Source organism: Moschus berezovskii, chromosome 17 (genome assembly GCF_049115385.1).
Source record: "Moschus berezovskii isolate FMDL1 chromosome 17, NW_MosBer_1.0, whole genome shotgun sequence".
NCBI lineage: Eukaryota > Metazoa > Chordata > Mammalia > Artiodactyla > Moschidae > Moschus > Moschus berezovskii.
In genome coordinates, this window is record NC_142476.1 from 11190651 (window position 1) to 11216330 (window position 25680).

Sequence of the window (25680 nt, forward strand, 5' to 3'; positions counted from 1 at the left end):
CCCAGCCCCCAGTTCTGCACACTCGGTGCCCAGGGGAGGATCTTCGGGGTCCAAGCTATGCCTGTGTTCCTGTCTGCCCCTGGCACTGCCTCCCCCAGAGATGACTGACTGATTGGTTGCAGCGTGCCCCCTTCCCTGGCCCCTGGGACAGGGCAAAAGGCAGGGCAGGCAGCCCCCAGGGCTGTGATGCCAGGTCTGGGGCGGGTTTCTGGGCACAGTGGCCTCTGTGTCCTCACGGAAACTGTCAGGTCTTTCCTCAGGAGGCCCAGCCTCCAGCCCCCAGCCCGGCCCATGCCCTAGCCCTGGGGTCTTCACGGCCAGCCCCTTGCCTGGGGCAGCCCGAGGCAACTGGCTGGAGGCAAGGGTGTGGCTTTCCCCATGCCCCCGACGGGCACAGCCCCTGCCCAGTGCCCCAGGACTCACTCATACTCGTCCACCGTCTCTTCCACGTCCGACATGGCCTCCTCTTCCCTCTGCAGAGAGAGAGACAGTCCAGGTGGGCATAGGGCCAACTGCCCGGCTCTGCGGGATGCGCCGGGCCTGCCATCCCCCAGCCCTGGACCAGCTGCACCAGCCCGCGCCCCTGTCCGGCAGAGACGCCGTCCCAGCAGGGCCAGGCTGCAGGCTCCTCACCCCTCGGACATGGCTCTGAGTCTCCCGCAGCCAGGCCTCTTCCCCGGGAGCAGCTCAGCGACAGGGAGGAACCCACTGTGTCAGCCGACGCCCGGGGCCAAACTCAGGGCCCACAGTCATGGGGAGGGGCCGCTGAGTGCGGTTCTGTCTGTAAAGCTCCCAGCGCCGCGGCGGGGCAGACACAGAGGACGGACCAGGGCTGCAGGGCCTGTGGAAGCCGGAGGGACCCGCGGGGGACACACGGCTCCAGAGCCGCCCAGGGCTGCGGTGCTGGTGGCTGCACAGACCCACACAGGTAAACGGCTAGGGGCCCACCCTCACACACGGCCACACACACACAGCACACACCAGACACACCAGATACACACCACACACACCGCACACCCCAGACACACACCACATACCCCAGACACACACCGCACGCCCCAGACACACACCGCACACCCCAGACACACACCGCAGGCCCCAGACACACACCAGACCCCAGACACACAGCAGACCCCAGACACACACCACACACCCCAACACACACCGCACACCCCAGACACACAGCAGACCCCAGACACACACCGCACGCCCCAGACACACACCGCACGCCCCAGACACACACCAGACCCCAGACACACACCGCACGCCCCAGACACACACCGCACGCCCCAGACACACACCGCACGCCCCAGACACACACCAGACCCCAGACACACACCGCACGCCCCAGACACACACCGCACACCCAGACACACACCGCACACCCCAGACACACACCGCACGCCCCAGACACACACCAGACCCCAGACACACACCGCACGCCCCAGACACACACCGCACGCCCCAGACACACACCAGACCCCAGACATACACCACACACCCCAGACATACACCACACGCCCCAGACACACACCGCATGCCCCAGACACACACCGCATGCCCCAGACACACACCAGACCCCAGACACACACCACACGCCCCAGACACACACCGCACGCCCCAGACACACACCGCACGCCCCAGACACACACCACAGACCCCAGACACACACCGCACGCCCCAGACACACACCGCACACCCCAGACACACACCAGATGCCCCAGACACACACCAGACGCCAGACACACACCGCACACCCCAGACACACACTGCACACCCCAGACACACACCGCACACCCCAGACACACACCAGACGCCAGACACACACCGCACACCCCAGACACACACTGCACACCCCAGACACACACCGCACACCCCAGACACACACCAGACCCCAGACACACACCAGACCCCAGACACACACCACACACCCCAGACACACACCGCACACCCCAGACACACACCAGACCCCAGACACACATCAGACCCCAGACACACACCGCACACCCCAGACACACACCACACACCCCAGACACACACCAGACCCCAGACACACATCAGACCCCAGACACACACCGCACGCCCCAGACACACACCGCAAGCCCCAGACACACACCAGACCCCAGACACACACCACACGCCCCAGACACACACCACACGCCCCAGACACACACCGCACGCCTCAGACACACACCACACACCCAAGACACACACCGCACACCCCAGACACACACCAGACCCCAGACACACACCGCACACCCCAGACACACACCACAGACCCCAGACACACACCGCACGCCCCAGACACACACCAGACCCCAGACACACACCACACACCAGACAACACCACACGTGGGGAGTATGAGCTGAGCAGGGAGTCCGAGGAGGGTCACAGATGAGGGAATGCCCACGTCCCGGCCTGTATGGTGGTTCCCTGGGGACCCTGGGCAGGTGTGGGGTCTGCTCATCTCTCACAGCTGCCGTCTCTACGAGAAGCCCAGCTCCGTGGAGCTTCTCCAGGGTGTCCCCCATGCTGCACTGGGAACAGAAGCCGGGGCCCGAGCCCCCTCCAAAGGCCTGTGTGGAGGCAGCCCAGGGTCCCACACAGGGAGGCGTCCTGATGTCCCGTCGCTGTGAGCACAGGGAGAGGCCAGAAGGGTGGCTGGAGGCGGGCCTGGGTCGGGACGTGGGCTCCACGCCCAGTGTGTGTGACTGTGGGAAGGCCATTGGCCCCCTGTACCTCAGTCTCCTCTTCACCAAGGGGAGGAAGGCTGGGGCAAAGGGAGGCTGCGCCCAGCACTGCGGCCGCCAAACTGTGACTCAGGCCACAGCGACGGCGCCCTGGACGGGGTGCTGATGCCCCTCACCTGTCCCCCAGACTCCGCCCTCACGGCTGAGACCCACCCAGGCACCCATCTGCAGACATGCCGCGAGCCCCAGCTCTGGCAGGTGGCATGGTGTCCGCCACAAGGCAGCCCATTTGAGGCTAAGAGGTGCTGAAGGAGCCCCGCCCGCAGCCCCTGGGGGAGACCACCTAGGGTGGCAGCCTCGGACTGACAACTCTTCTGAGCCTGCTCCCAGTCATTCCGCCCTGCTGGGTCAGGGCAAGTGGATATACAGTGGGGCAGCCAGGGCAGGGCTGGCAACACGGTGCTTTGGACTGAAGCTGTCTCCCCTGGGTGGGGGAACTCACCCCAGAGAGTCTCCAAATGGGGCCTGGAAGAAGAGCGGGGGGACAGCCCCCAGCCCAGAGTGGGTGAGGACTGGCAGGTCAGCACTGTTCAAAGCCCCAGGGGAGCAGTCAGGCCAGGGGCCTGAGGCCCAGGAGGAGTCTTTCACCCTGGGGTGCAGGAAGGCCTCCAGGGAGGGTGTTGGCCAGCCTGGGATGTGGCTCCCAGGCTCTCTCCTCTGTGGCCCGCTCCCCTGCCGGCTCTGAGGCCCCGCACGGCCCTGCGAGTCCCCCTGCTCCTGCAAGCACAGCTCTAAAAATAGAGCTTCTCAAGAGGCAGGTCTGGGTGGGGGAGGGCGTCCAGGCCAGAGGAGGCGTCTGAGATCGCGTCCAGGTGCTGGTGGCAGGAAGGCAGGGGGCCTCCAGTTGCGAGAGGGGCCGGAAGGCCCACGCCAAGCCCCCACCTGCCCTTGCTAGCAAGTCACCGTCACAGCCAAAAGGCCAGGGTCACCTTTCTTGGGGAATAAAGCACAAACCACAGAAGGCAAAAAGAACACTGGCCACGCTATCAAAGAAAGAAAGTGAAAGTGAAGTCGCTCAGTCATGTCCGACTCTGCGACCCCATGGACTGTAGCCACCAGGCTTCTCCGTCCATGGGATTCTCCAGGCAAGAGTACTGGAGTGGGTACCATTGCCTTCTCCAAAGACCCAGGTTTAACACCCAGCTTTGCTGTGTGACCTTAGCTGAGTCACTTGACCTCTCTGCGCCTCCTAACCTATCCATGAAACAGAAGAGCAGAGGCCCCACCCTGAGCCCTGTGCCCGGCAGGCAGCTGGACTCATCTTGACCGCAGCTGTTGGCCCGCCCACAGAGCTGGACCAGGGCAACGCGATCCTCCCAGATTCCTCTCCTGCCCGAAGACCCAGGTCAGAGGAGGAATTTGGGAGGCCAGGCCTCCCAGCTGCACCAGGACAAGAATGAGCCTCAAATGCCCGACTCCAGGCGCCTGCCCCCCGTGTTCCTTCAGGAGGGATCGGTTCTCCCTGCAGAGCTCCAGCAGGCACTCTCCCCAGGGCATGAAGGGCAGGGACCCTGGGGTGGGGGCACTGGACTCAGGGTTAACGCCCTGACCCAGGGAGTCGCCCCCCGCAGGAAGCGGGTCTCTCCCTACTGCTCAGCCCAGGCGCTGTCCGGGGTGGGGCCCAGCCCTGCATCTGCCTGGAAGGGCCTCCGGGGTCCCTGGTCCCCTGGCTGCCTCTGGCGGGCGGCATTTCTCAGCAGTTCTGACAGCTTCTGAACCCCAGGGAGGAGAATGTGACCTCGAGGACTGTTCTGACCGATGTGGGCAGCCACGGCCCGGCTCTGCTCCCCGGGGAGCGGGGAGGACCTGCCCAGGATGGGGCAGGGGCTCCCCGCCTGGAGGGAGGAGGCGCCGGGACAGGGGGTCCCGGAGGGTCAAAGCATCATTTCATTTAGTGGCCTGGCAGTTATCTCTCCATCCTACAAATGAGGAAGCAGACCCAGGGAGGGACAGCTATTCACCCAAGACCTCCCACCCACCCCAGGCCTTCAGTGGGAGGTCTGCGATTCAGACCTGAGTCTCCAGCCTCAGGCTGAGGGTCGGTTAAACTAGGCTCAGGGATTCATCTCCGAGATCCCACCCTCTAAAGCTCCCGAGGGAAGGGGGCCTCTCCCAGCTCGGACACCCAGTCAGAGTGGACACTGCGACTTGGGACAGAGGGCCCAGACTATAGGGCACCCCTCTGCTCTTAGAGTCTGCCCCAGTCTTACCCAGAACAGGAGCTGCCAACGGGTCTTGTGGTGTCTGCTCTGCCTCACGGGGTCTGGGTGAGGGTAGGGGCTGGACAGGCTTTAAGCAGGCCCACAGCCCGGCGGTGGGAGGAATGTGCGCAGGAGTCACGCCGGGGGTGGCGGGGGCAGGGGGAGAAGGGGTGTTGGCTGCTATTTTGGCAGGTGCCAGGGACAGGGCTAAGGGAACATGTACCCCAGGCCATATAAGCCCATGTGGTCGTCCAGCTGCTCAGATAAGCTATTTAAAACCAGGACAGACAGGCAGGGGACAGGAGGGAGCAGGCACATAACACAAGCCAGCTGTCTGTCCTGAGAACCCCGATAAAGCGGATGCCGGCAGTCAGGAAGGCAGGCTGGGGGCAGGGCGGGGGCAGAGGCTCAGCTGCGGTGATATGTGGACAAGGCTGCTTCCAGGCTACTGGCTCCTCTAGAGGGTGGACACCCTTGGCGGGGGAGGCAGGCTCTGGCGGCCTCAGTGAGCACACATACAGAGGGGGTCTGCTTGCCCTCCAAGCCACGCGGCAAGCCCTCCCCACTGGGCAGGGAGGAGACCCACTGCAGGGGGTCAGACTCAAGGTCGAACTTCCAGCCAAGAGCGAGGGTTCTCTTCAAAGAGGCAGCTGGTTGAGTGAAGGGGCCGGGAAGATCGTTGAAGTTCACGCCACGATGGCTTTAAAATTACGATCTGCTAAACCCACTAGATTACAATGTCCCCACAGCCAGCACCAAGGGGCCTCGTACTTGCTTGCATGCCGTGTCTGTGGCCTCTAGCACAGCGCCTGGGTCATGGAAGGGCTCGGGACAGGACAAAGAAGAGGAAGCAAACCTGGGGGAGGCCTGCTCTCTGAATTCTCAGGGCCCTGTCCTGCCCAACTCCTCCTGGGTCCTGCCAAGGGCCGGCTGTGGGTGATGCACACTCCTCTGTGTGGGCAAGGACAGCCTCTCCCCGCTTCCGCCCTCGCCTGACCCACATCCCACCCCCCGTCAACTTCGCTGCCTGGGGAGTCCCAGGCCCCCTCTGTCACGCGCTCCTCACCCGCTCTGCTATCGACCTGGCCCCGTCTCAGCTGAGGCTGTCCTTCCAGTCCCCAGGGGCTTCTGAGCCCAGTGGCCTGAGTCGCCTCCTCCAGGCTCAGTGGCCCTTCTTGCACCAGTGGATCCGGGGCAGGACCGGCTGAAGCCAGGAGCCAGCAGCCAGCACCAGGGGACAGTGAGCGGCCAGGCCTCCACCCGTTCTCCTGGTCTGGTCCCAGGGGCCCAGCCGGGCTTTGTGTCCTGGCCCCAAATCTCCTGCAATTTAGGAACTGCTTTTTCTACAGCTTCTCTTAACTCGAGCTACTTTAGTGGGCGCCTTGTAAGCTCAAAAGTCCTTCAAATGGGACACAATTTGCTTGTGTGGATGCCTGGGAGAGGGCTCTGGCACCCGAGGCCCTACAGGGCAGGGCCCTGGCAGGTTCCAGGCATCCGTGGCCTGACTGTGTGTGGCCTCCAGGGACCATCCTAAGGCAGGATGGACTGACTCGGAGCGTGGGCGGCCGTCACTGCAGCCACCATAGCTGGCCTGCCCCGGACGCCTTGCCTTGCACACGAGGTGAAGTCACCTTCCCGAGCTTACAACAGAGAAGGGACAGGAGCGCAGAGATGGTGGCCGCAGCCCTGAGAACCCACAGGAGGCCCGGCGCGGGAGGGCCTGTGCTGCCCCCGCAGGGAGCCGGGTGTCCCCTCCGCAGCCCGTCAGGCAGGCGCCCAGGCTGCGTGCTGTCCTCACACGTCACCCTGAGGTTTCCCTGGGCGTGCATCCCCCCAGAAGGGTGAGTGCCAGGCCTTCGTGTGTGGATGAGTGAGTGCAAGGGGGTGGGTGGCATGGTGCTGCCCTCCGCACCCTGCCCAGGCAGCCCCGATGGGCACCGAGGGCTCCCCCAGGGGCAGCAGCGCCAGACACCCAGACCCTAGGGCCAGGTGGGCCAAGACCCCTCAGGCCCCTCTCAGACCCCCATGCTGGAGGGAGGGCTCTGCATTGCTGGGCAAAGCCACCCGCCGGGGCCTTCCCGAGTGTAGCTTGTGAGCACTCAGCACCTCTCGGTTGCTTGCAGACCGAGTTCCTGGTGGGGCAGCGCAGAGTGGGGCCTGCCTCTCTGGGGGCGCCCAGCCCAGCCCTCCTGGCTCCGTCCGGGAACTCTGGGCTTGCACGTATTGGGGTGGGAGGGGGTGGCTGGCCAGGGCCTCCGGGTCCCGCTGCCCCCAGCTCCGGGCGGCCATGCAAGACCCCCTGCTGGAGGCGGATCAGTCTGGGCTCACAGGCAGGGCTCCAAGGCCCTTCCATCCCTGGCCCCAGGATGCGGGACGGGAGCCTCCCTCACGACCAGGCCCACAGCGGGGCTGGGGCAAAGGGGGTGTGGGGTGTTGCTGACTCCAGAGAAACCAAAGCAGGCACCTGAGAGCAGGGTTCTGACGTAAGCCTAGTGATGGGAAAGTGTGTGGGCCACACACATGCTCGTGTACACACACACGTACGCCCCCCCCACACACACACCCTCAGCCACACCCAGCACGCAGGGCTGACGGAACCAGGCTGGCTCTAGATGTTTGGTCTAGACTCATCTCAGCATCCCCCCCGGCCCAGGAGGGCAGGGGAGTGGAGAACCACGTTTGGGTGCAGGTGTGCTGGGCTGTGGCCGCAGAGGCTGCTGGCAGACGAATGCCTGCCCCCCTTGGGCCGCTGCAGCCAAAACATCCTCCCCACGCCATTTAGTCTCCACTGGAAGGCAAAGCTTCCAGAAAGAATGATTTTAAAGGTATTATTGGGCACACCTGAGAGTGAATGAGTTTATCGGCTCTTTCCTGAGAGTGGGGAGGGGGCACAGGACGGCTTGGCCAGGGAAGCAGCGGGGGCGTGAAGGGGAGCGAGGGAGGGCCTGGAAGGGGTCAGTGTGGTTCCTCCAGCCTGGCAGGCGGCAGAGGGATGGGGAGGACCAGCATGGGAGGGTGCACGGACACACCGGCGCAACCCGCCGGCCCCGGAGGAGGAGGGAGAGCAGGAGTCGTCGGCACGGACAGGGTGGCGAGGCTGTGTGCAGACGCGCAGTGCCCACAGCCGGACAAGGCGTGGAGCACGCCTGCCCCCACAGGGGTGCGGGGAAGATGCCAGCCAGCGTCCTCCCGGGTCCAGGGCAGAAAGCGGGCGGGAGAGGCGACCGGCGCGGCTGCCAGCCTGAGACTGGCTCCTCACACCTGTGGGACTGAGGGCGGTTAGGACAAGGGGGTTCCCGGGGCCGGGCAGGGATGCCCCCTTTTCCCCAGGCCCCCCACGCTGGGCAGAGCCCAGGTCTGCGGTGGAGGACTGGGCACCTGCGGCCTGCGTTCCCCAAGGATGGCCACCCCAGTCCCTGGGCCCCCGCTCACCTCGGCACCCAGCGGGGGCTCTGGCTTCTTCCTCCACTGGGGTCTCCTGCCAGCTGCCGACTCCCTTTGCGGCTCCTGGTTCTGGGCATCGGGACAGAGGCCAGGCTCAGGCTGCCGCAGAGCCCCCTGGGAGGACCTTCCCAGGGGAGGACCCCAGGCCCTCCTCCTTCTGCCCTCTGACCCGCAGGCCTCCCCACGGCTGTCCCGCGCGCAAAGCATCTCCACTGTGCTTGGGGCTGTCCCTCCCCTGACAGGTCATCTCTCTACGAGAGGCCTGCAGGGAGGGGCAGAGGCGTGCGCAGTACCTGCGGGCCCTGCTGTGCCAACTCCTGGGTCCTGCTGATCCACAGGTTGAGCCGCGACGTCACCAGCCCTGAGAGCTGCAAGTTCTCCTGAGAAGAGAGCTCCCGCCTTGGGGCCGGGCTGGCATCTCCAGAGGCCCCCTCACCACATCCACACAGCCAGGCATCTCCAGGGGACCCCTCAGCATATCCACATGGCCAGGCATCTCCAGCGGCCCCCTCACCACATCCACACGGCCAGGCATCTCCAGAGGGCCCCTCACCACATCCACACGGCCAGGCATCTCCAGAGGGCCCCTCACCACATCCACACGACCAGGCATCTCCAGAGGGCCCCTCACCACATCCACATGGCCAGGCCATGGATCCTCCCCTGGAGCTGTGTGCACAGCTGGGCTGGGGGTTCGAGTCTGCCAGATGGACACAGGAAAGCACGGAGCTGTCCCGCAGCACCCAGGCTCCAGCTCTGCAGACACCTGGTGGGCCAGAGCCACTCACCTTGCGGCTGGAGGCTGGGCCCTCTCGGCTCTGGCCCACCAGCTCCTTCTCGAAGAGGTGGCGCTTGCTGGCGACATCCACGGGAGCCACGAGAAACTCGGTGCGGGACGGGCTTGCACACTTGACAGACTCTGATCTCTGGGAGCAGAGAGCACAGGCCACTGACTCTGGAGGGTAAGACCCCTGGCATGCCCAGCACACTCCAGGGACCGGCCCACTCACCTGAATGGCCGAGTGGTATCTCTCCAGCTTTGGGCCTAATTTGACCGAGCTGGCTGGGAGCCTCACGCTGGCGCTGCAGGGCAGGAAGACAGGGTGAGACCAAGCAGGTGAGGCCCTGCCCGCCCACGGGACACCAGGCCTGCCCCTGTGCCCCACCTCACGCTGGCAGAGAGAACGCGGCCTCCATATACAGACTGTGGGGGCTCCCTGTCCTCCCGAGACACAGTCCATTTGGCAGGACCCCCAGGCCAGAAACAGCTGCTGTCCCTGCCCCATGGAGTCAGTCCCGCCTCAGACGCTGCCCCCCTCTCTCCACCTTCCACCCCTCAGGACCCCCAACCCAGATCAACCCCATCCTTCCCTCAGGCACAGGCAGCGTGAACGGCTCAGGACCTGGGTCTGATGCCCTCCTGACCCTCGTGCCCCCACCCTGCTCCCCATGCTTCTGTGCCGGTTGACTGGCCTCCATGTGGACTCCGCTCCAAGCCCCTCTGCTCGCTGACCCTCGGTCCAGAGCTGCCTGCAGCGCTCTCCCCACCTCACGCTCCCTGATGCCCACCACCCTGTGCCCTCGCCCTGCTCTCGCAGGCTGAGCTCCCCTGGCTGCAAGGGGCTCCGGCCCTCGGTTCCCGTCCTGACCCCCCGGAACCTCCATGCCCCGTGGTTCCCGCACGCCTCACTCTGATGCGAGGGCAGTGACTCCCTCATCTACTGTGTGCCCCACACCCCCCGGCCTCGCCCAGGACCGCTGGCCTCAGAGACAGTCCTGGGACAGATGGTGCGGCCTGCGTGCATGAATCCCCAGTGCTTAACTCAGACGACCCAGGCGCACCCACTCCCATCCCCCCCACCCCAGGCATGCTGTGGCTCAGGACAGTCCCTTCCACCCGCCCCTCCAGATAGCCAGACCCTCCCCTTGCTGCACCTCGGGCCTCAGCCCCACGTCAGAGGAGCCCCGGGGGCCCCAGGCCCTGACCTGCGGGTTAAGGCCACCTCTGAGCTGTCTCTCCGGGGGCTCATCTGTAAAAAGAAGGAAGGTGCCAGTGAGCAGGGTCCATGGCAGCCATGACCTCCACAAGCGAGGACTCGGCCTTCAGAATGCAGCCTGCCCTGGGGTCTCCCCACCACCCCTTTCTGCACAGACCCGAGCCACACCCCCATGAAAGGCCCGCCTCGGGCCTGGGGCACGGCCCCTCCCAGATGCCCCCAGATCATCTCTGGGTGCCTCCTGTCTGCCTCCCCACTGCCCCGAGCCCGTCAGGGAAGGGCCCACGGAAGCCAGGCTCACCCGGAAGGAGATGGTGCGGGGGCTGGAGCGCTGCAGGGCACTGCTGAAGGTGGGCGAGGCCCGTGTCGGCGAGGGGGCCTCAGCCTCGGCCTCCATGCTGGGGGTCCTCACCTGGATGGAGCAGGGGGCGAGTCACGCGGGAGGACGGGCAGCCTGGCGCCCCCGTGGGCCCGGCTCACCCCAGCAGCCCCGGGGCAGTGGCAGCAGACTGGTCCTCTGCTCCCGCCTGCCGCCTCGACTGTGGGGGTGCGGCCACAGGCCCAGGACCAGGCCAGTGGACAGGGCTTCCAGGGGTGGGGGGCTTCTAGAAGCATCTGAGGCTTCCCTGGAGTCTGGGCCTGGGATGAGGGTGTGGTGTGGCTGCCAGGTGAGACCCCAGCCCAGTCCCCTGTCCTGCAGGCGGCGAAGCAGGCGGGGAGAGGAGACACAGCTGGGGCTGGCCTGGAGGGAGGGGGACAGGAGACGGGGAGGCCGCCAGAGACGCTGGGAGGACAGGAGACGGGGAGGCCGCCAGAGACCCTGGGGGGACAGGAGACGGGGAGGCTGCCAGAGACGCTGGGAGGACAGGAGACGGGGAGGCCGCCAGAGACGCTGGGAGGACAGGAGACGGGGAGGCCGCCAGAGACCCTGGGAGGACAGGAGACGGGGAGGCCGCCAGAGACCCTGGGGGGACAGGAGACGGGGAGGCCGCCAGAGACGCTGGGAGGACAGGAGACGGGGAGGCCGCCAGAGACGCTGGGGGGACAGGAGACGGGGAGGCCGCCAGAGACGCTGGGGAGACAGGAGACGGGGAGGCCGCCAGAGACGCTGGGGGGACAGGAGACGGGGAGGCCGCCAGAGACGCTGGGGGGACAGGAGACGGGGAGGCCGCCAGAGACCCTGGGAGGACAGGAGACGGGGAGGCCGCCAGAGACGCTGGGGAGACAGGAGACGGGGAGGCCGCCAGAGACCCTGGGAGGACAGGAGACGGGGAGGCCGCCAGAGACCCTGGGAGGACAGGAGACGGGGAGGCCGCCAGAGACCCTGGGAGGTCAGGAGACGGGAAGGCCGCCAGAGACCCTGGGAGGACAGGAGACGGGGAGGCCGCCAGAGACCCTGGGAGGACAGGAGACGGGGAGGCCGCCAGAGACGCTGGGAGGACAGGAGACGGGGAGGCCGCCAGAGACGCTGGGGAGACAGGAGACGGGGAGGCCGCCAGAGACGCTGGGGGGACAGGAGACGGGGAGGCCGCCAGAGACGCTGGGGGGACAGGAGACGGGGAGGCCGCCAGAGACCCTGGGAGGTCAGGAGACGGGGAGGCCGCCAGAGATGCTGGGAGGACAGGAGACGGGGAGGCCGCCAGAGATGCTGGGAGGACAGGAGACGGGGAGGCCGCCAGAGATGCTGGGAGGACAGGAGACGGGGAGGCCGCCAGAGACGCTGGGAGGAATGGAGACGGGGAGGCTGCCAGAGACGCTGGGAGGACAGGAGACGGGGAGGCTGCCAGAGACAGACAGGGGGCTGAGGGGCAACGCACACCTGCAGAGTGACGGGCGGGAGGCTGCCAGCCTGGGGCAGAGGCCCCACCGAGGACTCAGGCTCCTTCTCAGGCCCAGCGCCCCGCTGCCCCCCGGGGCTGGACGGGTGCTCTGCTGAGGCTGGGTGCTCCCGGGCCTGGGGCCGCGCTGGGGCCATAGCCCTCCCTGGGGCCAGCTGCGTCTCGGGGGCTGTGGTCTTCTCAAAGACGGTGGCTTTCTCAGACACCAGTCTCTTCTCCAAGACGCTGACTTTGTCTGGAACTGCCCTCTTTCCTGAGACGGCTCTCTCCTCCAGCACAGTGATCTTCTGGGACACGGAGCATTTACTCGGGCTGGGGGTCTCAGGGTCCAGGCTCGCTTCTGGCTCAAGTGTCTTCCCCGCAGCAGACAGCTTCTCGGAGCCCGCAGGCGCACTGCCCGCCGGGCCCCCCTCCTCTGCAGAGCCGCGCTCCCGGTTCAGTCTCCGGCCGGATGGCGACTTCACCTGCTCCTCAGGCGCAGGGGGCAGCTGCCTGGCCTCCGGCGGCTCCGGGACGGGGGCCTCCCGGCGCCTCTGCCTCCGCTCCTGCCGCATCCTCAGGACGGCCTGGACATCCTCCTCATCTCTGGGGGCTGGGGCCGGTGGCCGAGGCCCCTCTGCTTCCTCCACACTCAGCAGCCTGAGTCAGAAGGGAGATGGCAGGAGATAGTCAGAGGCGGGATAGACCCCAGGTGCACCCGACGCAGGGAGACGCCTCGGGGCACCTGGTGCCCTCCCAACCCCTTGAGCCACTATCCCTTAAATCAGGATTGATTTCATCTGCTTTACCCATCAAGCTTCCGAGGTGTCATCTGAACAAAGCACAAGAGGCTTTAAAAAAAATTACAAACACCTGTAAGGGGCGACCACTCCATGGTCAACACACTCCTCTCCTGTGTCAGGCCCTGCCACTTACAGATGAGGAGCCAAGATGGGCACAGAGCTGGCCCGAGTCCACGGCAACGGGCAGCAAGCCAGGAGTGGCGCCCAGGCCTCTGCACCTCTGTGGCCACGTGGGTGCAGCGCGGGTCGCACGCCCCGTGGCCCCCTCTCCAGGAGCCAGGGAGCTGCACACGAGGCCACCCCAAACCCAGCCTGCAGCAGAGGGGCCCCTCCTGTGCCTCCACCCACCGGCGGCTCAGGTGAGTTCACTCATTGGCTGAGCCCACTGTCAGATCTGCAAACTGGGCTTGTTTGGAGGCGAAAGGAGACGTGTCCCCCAAGTGGGCCCCGTCCCTACGGACAGGCATGTCAGGGCTCTCAACCTCGGGGCTGGTGGTCAGACCAGCAGCGCCTCCTTCCCGTCAGAGACCACGGGGGTCCTCTAGCAGGAGGGGACCGGGCTGAAGGCGCATGGTCGGCCCAGGGCCCAATGACCTCCAGGCCCTGCCCCCAGTGCACGAGCCATGCGCTCTCTGACCTCTGCCCACCCGTGAGGCGGGTTAGCACCCTCTCAGGAGCATGGAAGGATGAGCTATGCTTATAAAATGCCCAGCAAGAGTAGCCCAGCTCACCCACACTGGTCCTGACTGCTGTCCTGACCAGGGTGGGGCCTGCAGAAGGTCAGCCTGCTCCCTGGGCAGGGGCGGCTGGTCCATCCTCACTGGGATCCCGCCTCCCACTGCACCTCTCGGGGGCCGGCAGGTCCTCATCCCGGGCGGGCGGGTCCTCGTCATCCGTGGCGAAGCTCAGGTTCCGGTGTCGCCGCCGGCGTTCTCGCTCCTGTTCCTCCTCATCCTCCAGGGTCCACTGCCGGGTCAGGCTGGGGGGGACGGGGGGTCAGCGCAACCTCAGGGTGATGCCCAGAGCATCCCCACGGCTGACATCAGGGGGAGGGGGACAGCGGGCTGGACTTCACCCTGCACCTCCACTGGAACAGGGGTCCACACTCCTGGGCCCCCACACCCTCAATGGAACGGGGGTCTGCCCTACCTGGGCACCCCTGCACCTCCACTGGAACAGGGGTCCATACGCCTGGGCCCCCACACCCCCACTGGAATGGGGGCCCACCCACCTGGGCACCCCTGCACCTCCACTGGAACGGGGGGTCCACCTGCCTGAGCCCCCACACCCTCAATGGAACGGGGGTCTGCCCTGCCTGGGCACCCAGGGACATGGCAGGGCGGTCACTGCTCGACCGGAAGGAGGCAGGTGAACCTGGCAGGGCCCGGCTTTGATCTGAGGCTCTTAGATGAACAGTTACTGAGAAAGATCCCAGCTCCCCAGCTCCCCGGGAACATCGCAGCCCCCCAGACAGAGATCCCAGATGAACCAGCCATCCCCAAAGGGGAAGCCAGCATTGCTTCCCTCACCACCGAGGCGCTCCGTCAGCGTTCCCGTGGATGGGAGCGAGGGGCACAGCCTGCCTCTGGCCCCCAGTCACTCTCCCAGCCATGGTCACTCACAGTCACTCACAGTCACTCTCAGAGCCATAGTCACTTTCACACGGGTCCCCCTCATACCCACCGCCCGGACCCCGCCTTCCACCACCCCGCCTCCAGCCCCGTGCCCCTACAGCACCCTGCCCCAGCCTCCCACCAGTCATCCTCACCCACCTGCCCACCTCCCCCCAGCGCCCCACCCCCATTCTAGCCTAAGAGCAAAGAATCTCTGAGGAACCGAGCTGGGCCAGTCTCCCACTGGGAACTGTGGGGTCACAGATGCACCCGCCAAATACGGAGAAAGGGAAGTGAGCCCCGCTCTGCACCGGGAGGGAAAGGGCTGGACTTCAGAGGTGGGACAGGAAAGCCTGGAGGCCAGAGGCAGGGCCCGCGGGGAGGGGGCGGGGCCGGCGGGGAGGGAGGCAGGGCCGGCAGGGAGGGGCGGGGCCGGCAGGGAGGGAGGCGGGGGCGGGGCTGGAGGGGAGGGAGGCAGGGGCGGGGCCGGCAGGGAGGGAGGTGGGGCCGGCGGGGAGGGAGGCGGGGTCGGCAGGGAGGGAGGCGGGGGCGGGGCTGGAGGGGAGGGAGGCAGGGGCGGGGCCGGCAGGGAGGGAGGTGGGGCCGGCGGGGAGGGAGGCGGGGCCGGCAGGGAAGGAGGCGGGGGCGGGGCCGGCAGGGAGGGAGGCGGGGCCGACAGGGAGGGAGGCGGGGGCGGGGCTGGAGGGGAGGGAGGCAGGGGCGGGGCCGGCAGGGAGGGAGGCGGGGCCCGCGGGGAGGGAGGCGGGGGCGGGGAGAGAACCAGGGGCGGGGCCCGCGGGGAGGGAGGTGGGGGCGGGGCCCGCGGGGAGGGAGGCGGGGCCTGCGGGGAGAGAGCCAGGGGCAAGGCTCGCGGGGAGGGAGGCAGGGCCCGCGGGGAGGGAGGCCGAGCTTCCCAAGGGGCCACAGGAGAAGCTCCGGGCAGTGTGGGCCGGTGTGCCGTCCAGCACTGTCTGGGCCCTGATCAGAAGGGTCTGGGAAAGCCGCCCTCTCACCTCCCAGCCATCACTGCACGGTAGTAAGGCCCCCGCCTGGTCAGCGCCCATACCTGTTCCCCAGCCTCTCCGCTGCCCTGTTCCTACTGTGGCTTCGCCTGCCTCTACAGAGCCGCACATGCAACCACGGAAGAAGTACCACGGGAGGATCAGGCACGTTTCCAGGGGGAAGCCCACAAATTTTATCAACTGAATGACATATAAAACCTATCTAAGAAGTTTCCTAAAGGAAAGAGCCCCTGGCCCTTGGGAAGACTTCTGCAGGGTCACATCAGACAGCCTGCTTGATCCTCCCACCTAAGGGGGGTCACTTCCCTGCACCTCTCCGGTCCTGCTCCGTAAAAGGAGCAGGAGCCACACCACCACCCTGACCTCTTCATTCAGGCCCAACGTCATGTTCGCTGACCTGGTGTTTAGTAAATTCACGTTTTGTGAGCAGGGTCTACACACAAGCGGGTTCCAGGGCTCCCCCGCTTGTGAACAAAAGGACAGGAGGGACCAAGGACAGGGGCAGCAGCGCCGGAGGGGACAGAGCTCCAAGGAGTCAGGTGTGCTGGTGGAGCGTGAGCCCAGGCCTGGCCGAGAGGTGCGGCAGTGGGGGGGATGCTGGACTCAGAAGAAGGGGTGCCAGGGTGGGTGCTTGGGGACCAAGGGAGACGCAGGTTCACTCTGTGTGTGGGGAGCTACTAGGAGACTTAAGTGATGGATTCGGGACACAATTTGAAGGCAGAGTCCACTGGGTTTGCTGGGGGGCTGCATGGGGGGCCAGCGAGGAAATGAGAAAAATGAAGGAAAGCGGGTTTGAGCAGCTCCTGGTGGTGCTTTTAGAAGGCTGGAGGCCATCAGGGAGGGAGGAGCTCAGTGAGATGTCTGCAACAGTGGTCGGGGGGCGGGATGGGAGGATGTGAAGGGTGAGGAGACACTCACTCGCTGGAGGAGGGAGGAGCCAGCCTGGCAGACCGCAGGAAGGGGACGTGCTGGGACCACAGGAAGGGGCCCACCGGGGCAGTGCTGGGCAAAGAGGCTCCCAGACCCTTAGAAAGAGCCCGACTGGACAAGAGACAACCAGGGGGTTCCAGAAGGAGGAGCTGGTGATGCCCAGCATCTGAGAAGGGTTAACAAGAAGTGGTATCAGAGATTTGCAAACAAAGTGTGGAGAGCTTGTCCCACGGGGAAAGAAAAGGCCATGGGGCAGGGCGTATCCACCACAGTGCCCAGAACAACAAACGTGGCGCCAGGTACAGGGCGCTCCTCCTTGTGGGGTCACCAGATCTCTGCCTGACATGGGGGAGCACAAAGGGGCAGCAAACCCTAGGCCCCACACTCGCACCTGTCCACACCTGGCAGTCAGGCGCACTGGCGGTGCAGACCTCAGCACCCCTGCCTGTCCGGGCTTGACTCCCCCCGAGTGGGTGGAAAGGGCTCCAGCCCAGGCCCCACGGCCTTGGTCACAGGGTGGAAACCAGATCACCCCAGGCCTCTGCCGTCACTCACTCCACGGGAACCCACGGCCCCTCCAACCAGGCCCCAAAGCCGTCGTCCAGGTGAGAAAGGCCCCCTGCATGTGGCTTCCCCTGGGTCCACACAGTCAGCCCTCCCGCTGTGAACCCTCCTTCAAGTTCACAGTTTGGGGTCAGCCATGCGCTGCAGAGATGAGAGACCACCCCGCACAGGGAGACTGGCCCACAGAGCCGGGACTCCCCGCACACCTGTGGCCAGGTAGGGATGGAACACCCAGGATTCCTTGGGCCTGAGCAAGACTGTTCCCATGCAGGCTGCTCAGCCCTCAGGGGAGCTGCTGGTTTGTTGGTGGAACCTGGGTCAGACAGCGTGTGATCAGTCGGAGCCTAGTCTCGGGGAAGTGACTCACCCCAGGCAACTCCTTGCCTGGAGGGTGTCAGCCCAGGCATCCTAGAGTGACCCCCAGCTGTACACCAAGACCCTACTGCTCACCTTGGTGATGTGGTCACCCCCCAAATCACACCCCCCAGCCCAAGAGAAACGTTATCTCCACCAAACAAAGAGCTACCCCTCTTAAGAGAGGGAAAGGGAGGGAAGGGCAGAAGGGGTAGAGGTCGGGCTCCCAGGGGGCGAGTGAAGCCCCAGGAATGAATATACGGTACCCAAAGGCCCAGGGCAGTGCCAAAGAATGTTTAAACTTCTGGACAATTGCATTCATTTCACATGATGCTAAGGTTATGCTCAAAATCCTTCAAGTTAGGCTTCAACAGGACGTGAACTGTGAACTTCCAGATAGCGAAACTAGGTTTAGAAAAGGCAGAGCAAGCAGAGATCAAATTGCCAACATCCGCTGGATCATAGAGGAAGAAAGGGAATTCCAGAAAAACATCTACTTCTGTTTCATTGACTACGCTAAAGCCTTTGACTGTGTGCATCACAACAAACTGGAAATTCTTTAAGAGATGGGAACACCAGACCACGTTACCTGCCTCCTGAGAAATCTGGATGCAGGTCAGGAAGCAACAGTTAGAATCGGACATGGAACAACAGACTGGTTCAAAGTTGGGAAAGGAGTACAACAAGGCTGTATATTATCACCCTTATAACTTATATGCAGACTATAATTTATATGTCTGTAACTTATATGCAGACTACATCATGAAAATGCAGCTGGATGAATCCCAAGTTGGAATCAAGATTGCCAGGAGAATATCGACAGCCTCAGATATACAGATGATACCACCCTTATGACAGAAAGTGAAGAGGAACTAAAGAGCCTCTTGATGGGGATGAAGAGGACAGTGAAAAAACTGGCTTAAAACTCAACATTCAAAAAACTAAAATCACGGCATACAGTCCCATCACTTCACAGCAAATAGATGGGGAAAATGTGGAAGCAGCGACAGATTTTATTTTCTTGGGCTCCAAAATCACTGTGGACGGTGACTGCAGCCATGAAATTAAAAGATGCTTGCTCCTTAGAAGGAAAGCTATAACAAACCTAGATAGTGCATTGAAAAACAAAGATATCACTTTGCCAATGAAGGTCCATATAGTCAAAGCTATGATTTTCCAGTAATCATGTATGGATGTGAGAGTTGGACCATAAAGAAGGCTGAGCACCAAAAAATTGATGCCTTTGAATTATGATGCTGGAGAAGAGTCTTGAGAGTCTCTTGCACAGCAAGAAAATCAAACCAGTCCATCCTGAAGGGAATCAACCCTGAATATTCATTGGAAGGACCAATGTTGAAGCTGAAGCGCCAATACTTTGGCCACCTGATGGGAAGAGCCAACTTATTGAAAAATATCCTGATGCTGGGAAAGATTGAAGGCGGGAGGAGAAGGGACGACAGAAGATGAGATGGCTGGATGGCATCACCGACTCAATGGACATGAGTTTGAGTAAGCTCCGGGAGTTGGAGACAGACAGGGAAGCCTGGCCTGCTGGGGTCCATGGCGTCGCAAAGACATGACTGAGGGATTGAACAACAACATAGGGCCCAGGGCAGTGCTCAGCACTCAGAAGCACACGTGTTTGGTGGATACACTGACCAGTAAACCAATAAACAAAGGAAGCAGTGAGGGCTCTGCCATGAGCCTAGACCCAGTGCTCACAAGCGCCACTAACAAGAGGCCCCCACACCCTTAAGGAATGCTGGGGGGGGGGGGGTCCACCTCCATTCTGCAGATGAGGCTTCCAAGGCTCACAGGATCAACAAGGTACCCAAGGCAGGATGGCCAACAAAAGAAGGAGCCGAGGTTCCCAGCCAGGGCAGCCTTTTAAACACAAGGCCCAGTGCCAGGAAGGGTGCATGGGGAGGCTCCACCTTCTCAGGAGCCCAGGAGCTGAGCACTCAGAGGGAGTGGGATGCCTGGGAGGGGCCAGCAGATGTGGGACTCCCCAGCCTGGTTTGAGCTCCGGTGCAGCCTGGGGAAGCAGGTTTGGGGAGACTCAGCAGCCAACAGCTTGTCCTTCAGAGTGCTGGGGTCAGTGCACGTCAATACCCAGGGGGTCCCAGCCACAGCCACCAACTGAAGCCCCAGCAGCCGCCGCCGCCCACCCCCACCACCCTCACCACCTAGCTGGCACTGGGACATGCAGCCCTCTCCGCTCCAGGCAGGCCTGCCAGTCCCCAGGCTCCATCCTTAGAGGAGGGGATCTCCTGTTCCCTTCTGTGGTTTGGGAAACTCCCTGCCCGCTGTGCAGGGTAGAGCTGGTTCAGCTCCCTCCCCCAGGCCCTTCTTCCTGAGTCTGCCCTGCCCATGGTCAGCAGCTGAGGGCAGGGGTGTCCCTGCCGGCAGGTTGACCAGCAGAACTCTTCCTTTCTAAGGGAATCGCACACAGAAGTCCGCTGTGCGACAGGTCAGGGCTCAGCTGCCTGGGGAGGGTTAGCAGGGGAGGGCACAGAGGCTGCCCTGGGGCATTACGTGGAGGCCCAGGCTCAAAGGGCAGGACATGCAAACCTTGGGAGGGGAAGGGGGTGCAGGCCTGACATCAGGCCTTGTGACCCGGGGCCAGTGTGCTGCCTGAGGGGAGCCGGCCTCCCCATGCGAGGGGCCACTGTGGGTGGTGAGTGAGGTCCCCTCCAGCCCTGACAATCTAGGGAGAGGTGCCAGGGAGAACCAGGCGGCTTGGGAGGTGGCAGGGCTGCGGGAGGCCGGGCAGGGAAATGATTAACCCCCCGCTGCTCTGTCCTGGGCACCCGACCCACCCTCGCCCCCCACGGACAGGCCCGCCCCGCCTTACGGGGAGGAGAGGGCTGGGCACCAGGCACCCATCCAGGGCTGGGCATCTGCATTTCAACCTGGCGCCAAGGATGGGGGACCCACTGGCCCTCCGCTGCCCACCTGGGCCCTGCCTGGAGCCACGCTCCTCGCCCCCTCCTCAGTACCCGTCACCCTCACCTGGGAAGCTCAGTTGACAGTGACTCACAGCCCTTCCCTCTGCCAGCTGGGGCTTGTTCCCGGGAGCGGGGCGGAGGGTCCCGGCTCCAGCTGCCTCCTGGGGGAGCACTGGCAACAGCTGCAGCCACCCAGGGCACTGGGGAGGCAGGGCAGCTTCCCCAGGGCACTCGAGCCCACCCCTGCAGCCACAGGAGCCCGGGGCCTCTGAGCAGAGGGCCAGCGAAGACCAGACCCTGCACTGTCATCCTTAATGGACATCTGAGCCGACGCGAACGCCCAAGGCCCAAACGGCAACGTCAGAACCTCCCACCCACCCAGACTTCTCCTCACTTCGCAAGGTCCACACGTGCGTGTGCAAACACCCAAACACAGGCCCCGCCTGGAAGCACAGAAACTCCCACATCAGACCCACACAGAGTCCCAGACCTTGACTGCCAGCCCCACCCTCTGCCAGACCCTCCCTGGGTGTGACTGGCCTCTGAGACGCTGGGCCCCCATCCAGAGCACCAAGCCCCTCCCTTCTTGGGGTGTATCCTCTCCTCTCCAGGCTCCACAGGCCTCTGCTGCCGAGCAGTGAGGATAGAGAGTCCAGGGGGACCCCAGCCCTAGTGTGGGGCGCTGCTGCCATGGGGGGGTCCCTGGAGCTTGGGGCCCTTAGGGGGTGGGGGGAGGGGAGGGTCAAGGTCCGGATGGGAGGGGCTGCCCACACTTGCAGAGGCAGCCTGGCCTCACCACCCAAACGCCCGCCTGGGGCCAATTTCAACCAGCGAGAGCCTTCGGGTCAAGGAGTAGGGACCCAGCTCCTGGCTATCCACTACATGGGCCTCAGTCTTCTGGGGATGGCATGGGGGGTGGTCAGGAGTTGCTCTTGGGGGGACCCCAAGAGGAGTTCAGGGGTCACCAATCGCACGAGGGTGCTGCCTCCTGGACACCCACCCCCCAGGCTTCTCTGACCCTGACGATATCTAGCAGACAAGGACGAGGCACCCAGTCCCGGGATCCTTCGAAGGCCCGGCTCCTGAGTGAAGACGGGAGCGCAGAGAGGGCGCGCCAAGCGTGAGGCTTCCCAGCCCCGACAGGCTGCGCCCAGAGCCTGAGCCCCTCCCGGAGGGCACTGCCCGCTCGGCCTGCTCACTGACCCTGCGAGGCAGTGCGGCCGCCTCCCCGCCGGAGGGCCTCTCAGACTCTCCAAGAAAGACAGGCAGTCGGGGCGGCTCAGAGGGTGAGACTTGGCCGTTTACCTCCAGAACGCCTCCCCAGCCCCCAGAGCGGCCTCTCGGTGCTGGACAGCCCTCCGCAGGCAGCCTGCTCGGGTCTGCGTCCCCAAGGAGGAAGGAGAGCCGGAGCTCCGGGGGCTGCGCGGCGTGGCCCCGACCCTGTGGCCCCCGGAGCGGTCAGGACCCCGGCTCACCTGGACAGAGCGGCCCAGCTCTTCCTGCTGACCGACATGCCGCCGGACCGCCGCGCGCCCCGTGCGCTCCGCGCTCCGCCCGCGGCGCAGGTAGGCTCACCTGGCCTCTTATCCCGGCCGCGCCCGCGCAGCCGCGCCGCCCCCGCCTCGGATTGGCCTGCGGGTGGGGGCGTCGCGGCCGGAGCCTCCCCGGTCCCCACCCCGGCCTCCCGGCCCCGCGCCCTGGACCGGTCGCCGCACCGAGGGACGGATGGACGGGCGGACGGGCGCCCAGGCCGCGCGGGGCGCGGGGGCGGCCGCCCAGGGTGGGGATCGACACTTCCTGCTCGGAACCTGTCGAACCAGCCCGCCGGGCCGCCGCCTCCCGCCGGTGCCCGACCGGGAGTGGGGTGCCCCGGGTCAAGTCCGCTCTCCGCCCGCCTACCGGCTCGACCACGCGAAACCCAGCTGGGAAGCAGAGCCGCAGCTCTCCCCAGGAGCGTGCGGGGCACGGGAAACTGCGGGCACGCCCCGTGCAAAGCCCGCCCCTCCAGAAAGAAGAGCCGGGATCCCTTCTGCACACGCAGCGCTCAGGGCTCCGAAGCAGCCAAGGCTTCGGAGGCGGAGGCGTGCTGGGACTTTGGGCTGGCGGGGCAGGGGTTTGAACCCGGCCGGCTTCCCGCACTCCCCCCGGGGAACAGCGAACAGGGGAGTAGCGGGAGTTCTGGAGTGACTGAGGTACCACCCGGCTCCCCTTAGGTGCACGTCCGGCTGCGCGCGCCTCCCATCCAGCATGACCTCAGGGGACCAGGTAGGGTCAGTGCAAGCAGGGGAATCTTGTTTTCCCTGCGCATCAGAACTGTTGGGGCTCCCACAGGAACGAAGGAGGTGCAACCCCCGACACCAGTAGGAGAAGACGGGGGAAGGAGGGCTGGAAATGACGCGGCCTGCTGGGTCTCCCTGGCCAGCCTGGCCCCCTTGGGGCGCTGATCCGGAGCTGGTGATCTCTACAGTGCCTCCCAGCTCTGAGATCCCCAGTGAAGAGCAAGCCTGCTGCTAAGCAAAAAGCCTGGGCACACAAGGCAGCGCCTTCCCCAAACACCCCCTCCTCCAGGGAGTCCTCCTTCTTGGCTAGAGGAGCTGAACGACTTTCAAGGAATGAGAGCTGGAGACCAGGCTTTGGGCGCTGGCATGGGTGAGCCATGTGACCTGAGGCCAGTCACCTGTTTCCTCTTCTGGGTAGTAGAAATGACACTTTACTCAGCTTCCTTCCAGGTTGTGGGGGTCAAATGAGTCTGCCGGTGAATGCGGGTGAACCTGGCGTGAGCAATGAGAGCTGCCCAGGTCCATGCAGAGGCCAAGGCAGGCCGGGCCACTGGCTCCTCCAGGGCGAGAGGAAGAGGGGGTAGCAACAACCCGGCCCCTGCATGCTGGGACTCGGGGTCACCCCTTCCGGGGTGCCTGCTCTCCCCAGGGATCCAGAAAATGTCCTTCCCTTGGTTTGTCAACTGAGAAAGAAAAGTAACCCTTGTCATTGGAAGCCCAGCCCTTCCAGGGACACTCCGTGAAGCCAGCAGTTGGGAGTGTCTCTAAAAGTTCAAACTCCAACACCGGCGCTATGGACACAAAACTGAAAGACACGGAAGGCTGGTGTGCAGACCCCTCCAGAGGTGCAGGAAAGTGAGCTTTGTGCGTGTTAGGGCCCTACAGTCCGCTGAGGGCAGACCCTTTCTGCGTCCTGGGCACTTGCTATGCGTGTGCAGCGCCAGCGCTGCAGTAACAAGCGTCACCAGCTCGGTGGCTGCAAGGCTCAAGTGTTTATTTTCTCAGTTCCGGGGGCTGGGGTCCCTCATGGACCACGCTCCCCCAGAGACCCTGGGGCAGGATCCATCCTGCGTCCTCCTGCTGCTGGTGGTTGCGGCAGCTCTGGGCCTGCAACTGTGTGACCCCACGTCTGCCTTCGGAGACCTGGGGAGCCGTGCCGGCCTCTGCGCCCGCGTCCAAAGTCCCCCTTCTATCAGGACACCAGTCCCTGCCCAGGGCCCACCCTAATCATATCTGCAGAGGCTGGCACGCACAGCTGGCAGGGCTTAGGGGTTGCCTACATCTTTGTGGGAGAATACAGTTCCTGCTGCAGTCAGCAAACAGCGTTGGTCACTACTCAGAGATGCTGGGGACTCAGTTCCTGACTCCCAGACACCCCCACTCGGGCAAGGAGAGGCACACACACGTGTGTCCCTAAACTTGCATTTGCACAGACACGCACACTCACATGCACTCCTCCTCGGTGCATACAGCAGGCTGTGTTCACGACAGGTTGAGACGGGGGGGCACAGGCATACCTATGGCCGATTCACATTGATGTATGGCAGAAACCAACATGATATTGTAAAGCAATTATCCTCCAGTGGAAATAAATTTTTTTTAAAAGACAGGCTGTGATGAAAATTGAAATTGTGTCATCAGGAGAGATTAATTCTAACGGAGGGACTGGGGCACCTTGAAGATCAGGAACACCCGGGTTGGGCTTGAAGGCTGAGTGAAACAAATTCACTCATCAGAGAAGGTGGCAACAGACCGGCTACAAGATGGGGAGCAAATGAAGATGCAGGGGTGCGAGCGGGAGGTGGCAAGGCAAGGAGAGGCGCTCCCGTGACTGGAAGGGGGGGTTTGGCTGAACAGGAAGGGCCTGAAATGAGAAGGAGAACGGCATCTGAGCAGGAAAACCCCTGAGACTTTGAGGGTCGAGAGATCAGGCTGGAGAGGGGAGGCCACCGTGGAGGGGTTACTTTTAAGTCTATAAAAGAAAGAAGGGGCTTGAGCACGGGCAGTCCAGAGGAGGGGCGTCGGCGTTGGCGGATCTCCGGAAGGCTGAGCGGTCACAGGGCTGGCCGTAGGTGGGGGACAAGGCCAGGCGACCCCTCGCTGCAGGAAGGACGATGAGGGCGGGTGTCCCAGGGGCCTGAGGCTCGGCATTTTGAGACCCGGGGCCTGAGAGGGCGCAGCATGGGGCCATCCACAGCCCGTGAGGTCAGCAGTGCCCCTGGCCAACCCGCTGGATGGGAAGGCCGTGAGACGGTGGGGAACTGCCCAGCACGGGCTCAGCACACATCCCCTGAGCATGCGCAGGCAGGGGGAGAGGGGACACTCACGAGGCAGTGGCGGTGTTCCGCGCATCCGTGCTGTGCAGCGCCCTGACAGCCGAGCATCCTGAGGGTACGAGGGTGCCTCCTTCACCCGTGTCGAGGCTTGGAGAACGGCACTAGCTTGCTTTGGGAAGGAGACCAGGAAACCCCAGAGGCCCAAGATCGCCTCAGTCAGCGGGGGGGCTGGGTCGGGTCTCTCAGCACCCAGGACCCATCTTCTCCAGGATCAGGGTCACCCTGACAGTAAGTTGCTGCGAGAGCATCCGTGGCACAAGCCAGTGAGGGCTGCTGGCCCAGCACAGTGACCGCAGGCGCCAGCAGGACACTCGGAGCAGCACTGGTTACAGTTGCAAAATTCCGGAGACCACCCAGAGGTCTGTTCACAGGAAAATCGGTGAATAAATGGTATTTTGTCATTTTCTTCTTTTACTACAATCTCTGCCTCTGATGAACTTCAAACCAGAAAGCATGCGTTTATGTCAGACTGACAAATACAGTGTATTGTTTCAGGAACCAGAAACACAAAGTACCAGGGGAATGAAACACACACTGAGAACGTGTTTGCCTTTGGGGAAAGGGCTGTGGTTGGGAAGGGACACACAGGGGCTTCAAAAGCATTTGCGACCACCTAGCTTG

The 25680-nt window shown here is 64.0% G+C and overlaps 1 protein-coding gene across 1 annotated transcript; it reads right to left on the bottom strand.

Annotated features, from left to right (window-relative positions):
• Positions 1-419: 419 nt before the first annotated feature.
• Positions 420-22244, bottom strand: LAD1 (ladinin 1). Its single transcript, XM_088845081.1, has 10 exons — positions 21920-22244; positions 13858-13992; positions 12213-12870; positions 10695-10805; positions 10383-10426; positions 9407-9479; positions 9185-9322; positions 8690-8776; positions 8385-8465; positions 420-473 (listed from the first exon to the last, which is right to left on the bottom strand). Exons 1-10 carry the CDS (start codon positions 21955-21957, stop codon positions 420-422), a joined length of 1419 nt encoding a protein of 472 aa, XP_088701207.1. The 5' UTR covers positions 21958-22244.
• Positions 22245-25680: the final 3436 nt, after the last annotated feature.